Here is a 9,629-nt window from a genome sequence, read left to right as displayed (position 1 = left end):
GAATGGAACACCTGCTTCTCTGGACTCTCTAAATGCATGATTACTAAGTATCTGCTTCTAGAGTTACTCATTTGAAATTTTCCATCAGTCTGAAATTTGCTACTACATTTAACATTTCAAGTGTGGGTATGGTTACATCTAGGCATGGGTGTAGGTGTGGGTGTTTTCATGACATACACAGCTGTGTGTATGGGTTAAAAGAGTTGATTTTCTGATGGATGCTTAGAACACCTGCTTCTCTGATCTGGTGATTACATAATTACTGAGCATCTGCTGCTGGAGTTACTAGTTGGAAATTCTCTGTTAGTCTGAAATCTGCCTATATATTAATTTCTTCATTCTTATCACTTACTGGTAATAGTTTAGCTTTATTATTCAGCTGTTTATTTATTTATTTTTATTATTATTTTTTTAAAGTTATTATGCTCCACACCACATGCAATACCATGTTCACTATATCAAGAACTGATGCTGGAGGTGAGAAAGATTTCATAGTTATAATCCTCATTTCATTCACGGCAAAGTATTGATAACTTATTTTCACACTTTGTTTGAAAATGTTTGCAGATATAGACAGCTTCTGCATTCAGACATCTTTTTTTGTCTTATTTTTGGACCTGTAGCAGGAGCATCATTTGAGAGGGGGCTGGGTTGGGGAGGAGTTGTCCTCCCCAAAAACACTCCCTCCCCCCTGCCCTCATTACGGTCTGGCTTGTCTCCCCAAGGGCCAATAGGATCTTTTTTTCTAAATTACACCTTTATAACTCTGGTTATAGCTTAAAAATGCCCATAGGATAGCTCATAAAAAATTATGGAATGCCCCAGCTGATTAAGGTACTTGCCTTTCCAATTGCATTATGACAAGTCATTGATATTTTTGACAATATTAGGCCACTGAATTTGGGCCTTCCATCTGTAAACCTTATCTGTATGCAGTGGACCAGCTAGTAGTATTATTTTCAGAGAGCAGGGACTCTGTACAACATCACTGAGTACATCCTGTGGCAATTTAGCTATTTCTCTGATAAGTTCAGAGCTTGATGTGTAGAATACGAATGTACTGTTTTATATTGGTTTCTTAGTCATACTAACATTTTGATTATCTTTCTCATTGTGTTGATATGTTGATTAACTGGTAATTCATTATGCCATGAATTATCAGTTTCATGGGAGATAACAGGAGGACTTGCTTGTTTGTTTGTTTTTTTGACAAAAGGGCTTTATTTTTAAATATGCAGGATGTGGCAACATTGGTATTTGCCTTCCTCATTGCATTAGAGGCCATACAGATTCCTCCATTGGAAGTGGATCAATGGCTTGAGGAAAGCAGGTCTCCCATTTTGTGATAGGAAGGTGTTAAGTAGGTCATGTGCAGTCTCCTTGCAGAAGTCCAGATGCAACAGGTGCTTACCCAGCATCTTTTAAACACAAAAGGCATTAGTGGTTAGCATGTCACCACTTCAGTCTCGTCTGCGTGGTTAGGTACAAGGCTCCCACCGGGTCACTGATGTCGAATCCTTTCATCCCCTCATTGTAGTCAAGGATAGCCCAGGGTTTGAGGACTCTTTTGCCTTCTTGCTCAGTGCATTTGTGTCCACCATCCATGTGTGTGCATTGTTAACAACACAATGAAAACCTTTGTCTACTCATTGCATACAAAGCTTGCCTCTTAGGGTTGATTGGAACTGCACTTGTCTTGCCCTGTATACTGCTTGGAGGCAAAGGTATACCCAACCTTCTGGCTAGAACTAGCAAAATGCTTTTAGACTCCAAACTGAACCTGGGCTTCTTGCTTGAATTAAAAGTGAGAATCTGGTGCCTTCCTCAGAACTCCCACATTCTCTCATCCACAGTGATATTCACTTCCAGTACCAGCACAGGTATGAAGGTTTGCTCAAGAATGTCAGTGATGCCGCCAGCTTTCACAAGTAGTCACCCTTAGCATGAGGAGAATCATATCCATGAAGTAGAGGTAGCTAGTGATGTGATTGACATTTTTTCTGGGCATGATCTTGGAATACACAGACAACTACTGGATGTAGTCCCAAGACCAGAGCTCCTCCATCTGTTTTTCAAGGCATCAGCCTGTTCATCTCTTCAACAAACTGATATCATTTAATTGGTGGTGAACCCCTGATAAATATTCATCTTAGATGAACTCTCATACAGTAGGTCCTCCTTAACCTGTTATCGCCGGGCATAAGAATTCACTGAGACCAATTAAAATCTAGTGATATCTGGCAACGGCCAGACTTTGGGTGCGGGAGTCCGCTGCATGAAGTCAAACGTCCCGCTCCACTCACTCTGGCGCATCACCGCATGTACAAGCTTACCCCGCATCGCCACATGTACAAGCTTACCCTGCCAAGAGACCCGTTTTCTATGACGTGTCTACACATAAACCGGCAATAATGGGTTAATACATGGTGATTTCAAGCTACTTCAACAAGAAACATTTTCCAACTTATTCCAAATGAAACCCAGCTGCTGTGAAGTATTTTGTCCAAGAACAAGCCCTGTAGGTGGATATGGCCTTGTACAACTTCACCGGCATGTCATGCTGGGAAATGTGCCATAGTTGGGATTATAATTGTCCTTATGGTGTTTTCCGAATTGATGTAACTTTGGCTTTGTGGCTATGGCACAACTTTGTCCAAACAGTAGTTCCCAAATACCAAAACTGGGGCAACAGTACCTCTGTTGACTAAGCTGAAGAGATAGGCTCCCTAGCATCACTCCTGCAAGTGTTTGAGTACGAACAAATGCTGATAATGCACTTGCTCATAATGTTAAATGTCCTGACATACAGAGCCATCTATATCTGCTACAAGGTAATGACTTACTGAGCCATCTGTGCATGTTCTCATTTTCCTTAGATGATATGTGTGTAAATCCCTTGTATAACAAGGGATTGTAAGCATTCACAATCAGATCCACACAAGATATGATTAAATGGAAGCAGGACATCAACATAAGCCTTGTGTTGGTAGCATGTACTGAGTAATGTAATGATAGGTTGTGGAAAAAAAAAATGTTTGCTTTATATGAACACAATGAGTAAAGTGCATCTTTCACTAATGAGATGAATAGCAGCAATATTAGCTGAGGACTGGGGTGACAAGAATGATTTGTCATGAGTGCACAAAGCTCTTGGAGGATGATTAGACTCATTGGGGATTTAGGAATGCTGTTCAGAAATGAGTGAAGAGTGAACAGACCAATTTAGAATAAAAAAGAAAATAATAATAATAATAATAGAAGGCTGTCATTGTCATCTAATTAGAGGGTGAACACAAGGATGATTTTTTACAGAAAACATTTGTTGTGAAGTGGTTAGATATATAGCAGGAACCAATCACACTTTTTCTTGAACATATTTTCTTTTCTTTCATAAGCCTTACCCCTCACCTCTATTAACCCCTTAGATCCAGTTGCATCACAGCAATCACATGACAAAAAATCCAGGCATTAGGCTTATGTGAACAGCCACTCTGCCTGTAGGCCAGACACAGGCAAACACTTGTATGGTGACAAGACTGTGCATCCTATTTGCAATGTTATTTTCTTTATCCATTAGTGTTTTTAGCTTTTTTTCTATTTTGATAATTGACTGTCTTTTTTTGCACAGACTCCATATCATCTCTCTAGGTTGTCTACGACTTAGTGCAAGAAAAATATAGATATAAAAAAAAAAAATTATTTGTCATTTAATTTTTTTTTTTTTTTTTTTTTTTTTTTTCTTTTTTCTTTTTTTTTTCTTTTCAATATTTAATTTTCTGTACTGCAACATGCCCCACCGGTTATGGCACCAGGAATATGATGCAGAGCATAGAAATGGTGTCCTCCATGGAGCCAGTGCTCTTCCAATCATGGCTCACTACATTCCCTTACATCATTTATCAATTGGAATAATGCAAAATCTCCAAATGAGACTAATCACTCTCCCAAGAGGTTCCCATCATCCTGGTCTTCAGCTGAAATGCTCATAAAAGCACCCAACCTCCAGCCAGATTTTCCCATGATGGCATATTCACATCACCCGCCCGTTGAGCCAAATTTTTTCATGATGTGATGTTCACATCAGTTGGATTGAAGGCGTTAATACCATTAACTGTAAATAACTGGAGTATAAAATGCATGTCAGGATTATTTTAACATGTTATATTTTAACATATTGATGATATGCTACACATGGAGAAAATGCTGTGTTCATTTTTTTGTGTGTGTGTGTGGAATTTCTCTGCACATAGATGGCTCTGCTAGTGCTTAGCCACAAAGTAGTCAATTAGTAGACCTTGTGACCTTACCTAATTTCTCCTTTCCTTGAATTGGCAAAAAAAAACTTTTTTTTAATAATGCTGTGAATATCGATGGTGTTATTTTTATTATAAACATTTTAATTACTATAATGTTATAAACATTAGTAACAGCAATATAAGATAATAGAAAATATTTTTGTAAATCAAAGAAAAGGATGAATAGGCAAGACAGGCAGTACTCGTAATTGGCTCATTGGTGACTTAGTACAGATGAAGCCATCAGTGTGTTCAAACAATTAATAAAATACACTCACAGTAGTCATGGCATGTATGTACATGCCATGCCTGTCAGCAATGGGTCAATATTGATATTATTATTATTATTATTATTATTATTATTATTATTATTATTATTATTATTATTATTAGATTATGAAAATATTAGAAACATTAAAGACAATAAAATGATACAAGTGAAGCTTTGAAAAATCAAGAAAAAGGGTAAGCAGGTAAGATAGGTAAGACTGACTCCTTGGTGACTAAGCACTTGTAGAGCTAACTATGGGGAAAGACAATACATGAACTTTTATTACAATGGGCTTTATATTCTTGCCACCCACACTGATTGGCTTATGCCAGAATTCTTTAAATCTCCATGGCTTTTTGCCTTGTATATGACAAAGATTGGTCGTACCATGAAAACGACCTGCAGTATCATTACAATGCTACTCTATTCCTCTCAGAGGCCGCTGTAAGTCCTACACCAATATTCGCAAGATTATCTTTTGTAGACAGGACCTTCCCGATGAAGATTATATTGAGTCCTGCCCTGTATGACTATATCAACCCCTTCCCCATCAATGTCAGAAATTTTGGCCACCATGCCAAGCAATGTTGCTGCCCAATTTGGTCATGACTGTTCAAATTGTTGTGCACAATCCTGCACATGTGCCAATTGTGGTGGCTCCCATAATGTATTTTGCCCTGTCTACAAGTTCAAGTCAGAGGTAGTATTTCTCAGATTCAGACTTGGTCTTACTTTACATGAGGCCTGGAAGGAAGCACACAGACAGCACATGTACCAGTTGTGGTGGCTCCCATAATGCATTTTGTAGGAGCTGCCCTGCCTACAAGTTCAAGTCAGAGATAGTAGTACTCGGATTCAAACTTGGTCTTTACATAAGGGCTGGAAGGAAGCACACAGGTTTTTCTCTCTTGTTCCAATACTATCCTTTCCTCTGCTCTTCTCTCTTCCCAAGATGTCTCAGCATCTACCCTAGTAGCTCCTCTCCCAACCCCTAACCATCCTACCTCTATAACCTCTCTGTCAAATTCTTTTGCTATTCTAAATCCAGATACTGAAATCTCAACCATTTTCCTGGTGCCTCTTTTTCACTTTACCCATCACACCAGGCAATCTAAATGTTTTGCCCCATCTTCTACTGTATTCTCACCTACACCTACCTCTTCCTCTTTTCCTCCTCATAAAAAGCTTTTGCAGGATTTTAAATTGACTAGGTCTGATATTTGTTTGTAAAGCTTCGAGAAAGTAAAATGTTATAGACCACTATTTAGTGATGTCTTTGTACATATTTCACTAGGTTCGCAATAGCCACTCACCAAATAGCCATTGGCAAAAATTACCCTATTTTGGCTAATTAAATTCATGCCAATTTGGTGAATTACTTTTCAACTAAAATTAGTCTTACTAACAAATAAATTCTTAACTTATGTAATTTTGTAAACTTAGTCGGAATGTGGAGACACTGATCTAAGGTTGGATTGTTTACTTTGGTACCCCTGAGAGTGACTCATTCGGAACTCCTCACCTGATCTCAGCAACCTTCAGTCACTCGGAACTCCTTCGGCAGAGATCAGTTCTGAGTGAAGGTCCGTGCATTCTGCCAAGGGAGAATTTGCTGGAAAGAAAATAAGGAGATTTGAATGGTCACAATTAAAATGCACTGTAATTAATAACAAAAAAGTTGGCTAACTGTCTTCCAATTTGGCTAATAATATTTTTATCAAATTAGCCAAAATGACTAATCCTTTAAAATTCCTACTGCTGAACCAGTTTCATTATTATTATTATTATTTATTTTTTTTTTATTATTATTTTTATTTTCCATTTTTCAGTTTCAGTGTTTTGCTCTCTATATATTGTAGTTTCTTTTATTTTGTAGTTCTTTTCATTTTTGTTTACTCATCATGCATATTTCCATTACAGCTGCACATGATGGAACTTCTGGAGTCGGTGTGTGAGAGCATGAAGGACTATGCACAGGCCCGGCACAAGGAAACCGGCCGACTGGAAGCTATCAAGCTGGTAGTGAATGGAGGCATGAACCCACGCTTCAGTGAGTATGAAATGGTGCAGGACCCTGATCTCAACAAGGGCCTTGAATTCCACTGCAACACACTGGTGGAGGAGTACGAGGATGAGTTGGTGGCTCACTTCCGGGAGAATGCAGAGAGTGATGTTGAGAATTTACAGGAGACTTTTTGCTACGAGGTGTCGAACGTGTGCACTGGGATCAAGGACGAATTGTAATGATAAATTTTTAGGTTTAATCATTCAGAGCCAGCATAAGTATTCCATGTAAACATGTTCTGTGTTATTTTTTTACATAGATTTGTATGTATATGTGAAAAGAGTATTTTATTTATGCATTTCCTTGTTGTCTAATATTTAAGAACATGTTAATATATAATGACTTGTGATAAAGATATAAATTGTGATGAAGTTATTACATTTAAGAAAAGAAATTTAACTCCTGCAGATGTATCCAGTTGAATTATTACAAATGTATAAGTTTTCCATTATTATTATTACATGGAAATAAAAGAATTGGAATGCTATCAATCTACACTTCAGATTTCAGATTCATTGGTTCATCCCAAGTATGATGGTGATCATTATAGTAATGCCTTTAGATAATTTTAGATTATAGTACATGGTATAAACAATGAGACTATTATTGGACAAAGTGAAAATCTCTAAAGAAATTTTCTGGAATTAGAATTGCTCAGAGAGAGAAAGGACAGCCTTCTTAAGAACATTATAGTTTTTGTATCCTTCAAGCGTGCTACTAAAACATTTAAAAGAAATTTACAGTGAAAAGTTCTAGAACTTGTGTTATACATTCCTCAAATTTGTTTTTGATTGAATGAAAGAGGAAAAAGAAGAAAAAAATTATATTCTTATCCTCTATATACTTATTTATTAAGATTTTTATTCCCAAGGCTGGACATTTCTTTCTTTCTTTCTTTCTTTCTTTCTTTCTTTCTTTCTTTCTTTCTTTCTTTCTTTCTTTCTTTCTTTCTTTCTTTCTTTCTTTCTTTCTTTCTTTCTTTCTTTCTTTCTTTCTTTCTTTCTTTCTTTCTTTCTTTCTCCAACTTGTGGTTTGGAAGGCACTAGTAGAATTAGCTTAATGCATTTGGTGTTCAGTAGTTTATAAACCATGACTTTAAAACTAATTATAAGATTTTTTTGTGTGTGTTAACCAGAGAACCATAAATATAAAGAGGATGTGCAAAAAAACATGTATATTTTTATAGTTGATAAATAGGTAAGATTATCCTTGGACTGCTTGTTGAATCGCAATATTTTTTTCTGTTAAGTGTGAAACTACCTTTTTCATTTGTGGTGTATGCTCCTGTATCCCACATATATATATTATGGTGATTTCATAATGAACATAACCCCTTTTTTTCTCCCCCACCTTAAAGGCAGAAGAGAGTTAAAGTTAACATTTCTGAATTCTGGTTGTGGTGAAAAACTTCTTATCTGTTATGGTTATTGTAATTATTTTAAGAACAACAATAATAATGATTCTTGTTTTGTTTTTGTTTTTTAGATATTATCATTATTACTATTATAATTACAAGCATCATCATCATTATTTATTATTGTTATGTATTGACAACGAGGAGTATATTTAAGTGAAATCTTTTGTGATGTTGGATTTTGTAAGATTGGGTAGTGTTGGGGCATTTTACTGTATTATGTTGTTGATACTGTATAAAATGGAAATGGGTTGTTTTAAAAGATTTAATAAAAATATTTATTAATTAGTGTTTGATGTCATTCTTGATCATTAGTCCCCTAAATTAGCCTAGGTTGTGAATATATATTGTTGCTGTCAGTAATTGTACAACAGGAGTATTTGTAATTTTTCTTCTTGAATTGCATTGTTTTGCAGTTTATTTATTTATTTTTTTTTTTTACTTCATTCTGTTTTCTTTACTGCATTTTCATTTTCTTGATGAAAGTGAAAGCCTGTTGTATTACTGGAAACAAAAGGAAGCAAATAGCACAGTCTTTAAAGCAGGTGGAACATGAAGGATCAGAAAGATATTTACATATCTGAACTCTTGTTTAGTTGCCTTTGCATTCTATAGATAATTATATTTAACATGCGTACTCATGCAAGTTTTTACATTTCTGTCTTCATTGGATATCATTACATAGAAGAGAGAAAAGGTCATAGGAGTTTCTAAAGGCATCATTGCCAGTTGATGAAGATCAAGGCCATAATTCCAGTATAAGTTTGCAAAATTAAAGCAAACTGGAATGATGTATTGAGAGACAGATATAAAGTGATATTTCAAGCACACTTCATGATCAGAATATGTATTGATCTCTTTTGGAAATTATGCAAATGCATATAGATTTATTTTTTTAATGAGGGTTTTTTAAATACAGGGTCTGTCATTTTCAAATGTATACGAGATTTCAAGCAAACAAATGTTGGAAATGAGAGTATTTGTAATGAATATTTTCCTTATTCATACATGTTAGTCCAACTAATTATCTTGCAAAATACTTGAATGGAAACAAGGAAAATGTTAGAGAAAGTAGAAATGACAGACATGGGTAAGAAAGTTAGTAGAAAAAATTGAAAGGATTGGCATTATTTTATTAATGAGCTTTTTTTTTCTCTTGAATACTGCATTCAGTCATAGAGGCAGATTATTTTTCCTTAGAATAATGATACTGTGTTATTTGTAGTGTGCCATTTTCTTTTGAATATTGGGATTTTGATTCTTCAAAGTTTATTCTATTTTTCTTGCACAGAGATCTTTCATTTGATTGTTTTCCACATCTTGCTAGTTATCCCTATCAGGACCTTTAAAACAGATGCTGTATTCTACTCTTTTTTTTTCTAATGGAAGGAAAGAGAAAAGTGAAAATTAATTATAAGTATTATGTAATTATTGGCTTTTGTAATGTATCTTTCCATAGATGGTAATATTGTAGATACTGTATTTATTACCATATTTCCATTAATCTATCAGTGATTCCTAATTTTCTATTTCCCTTTACTTGATATTTTTTTATCAACCATAAGGTCATCTCTAAATATGAAG

The 9,629-nt window shown here is 35.5% G+C and overlaps 1 protein-coding gene across 1 annotated transcript in view; it reads left to right on the top strand.

Annotated features, from left to right (window-relative positions):
- The window catches only part of LOC119583614 (protein seele-like), a gene marked incomplete at its 5' end in the record, with an annotated part of 10,350 nt that extends 2,837 nt beyond the window's left edge, over positions 1–7,513 (top strand). Inside the window, 1 exon segment of the mRNA XM_037932195.1 lies at positions 6,487–7,513. Within this exon segment, the coding sequence (XP_037788123.1) occupies positions 6,487–6,810 (324 nt within the window).
- Positions 7,514–9,629: the final 2,116 nt, after the last annotated feature.

This window comes from Penaeus monodon, chromosome 17 (assembly GCF_015228065.2).
Source record: "Penaeus monodon isolate SGIC_2016 chromosome 17, NSTDA_Pmon_1, whole genome shotgun sequence".
Classification (NCBI taxonomy): Eukaryota; Metazoa; Arthropoda; class Malacostraca; order Decapoda; family Penaeidae; genus Penaeus; species Penaeus monodon.
The sequence above is the reverse complement of the archived record's forward strand: the minus strand, read 5'-3'. Positions and strand labels throughout refer to the sequence as shown.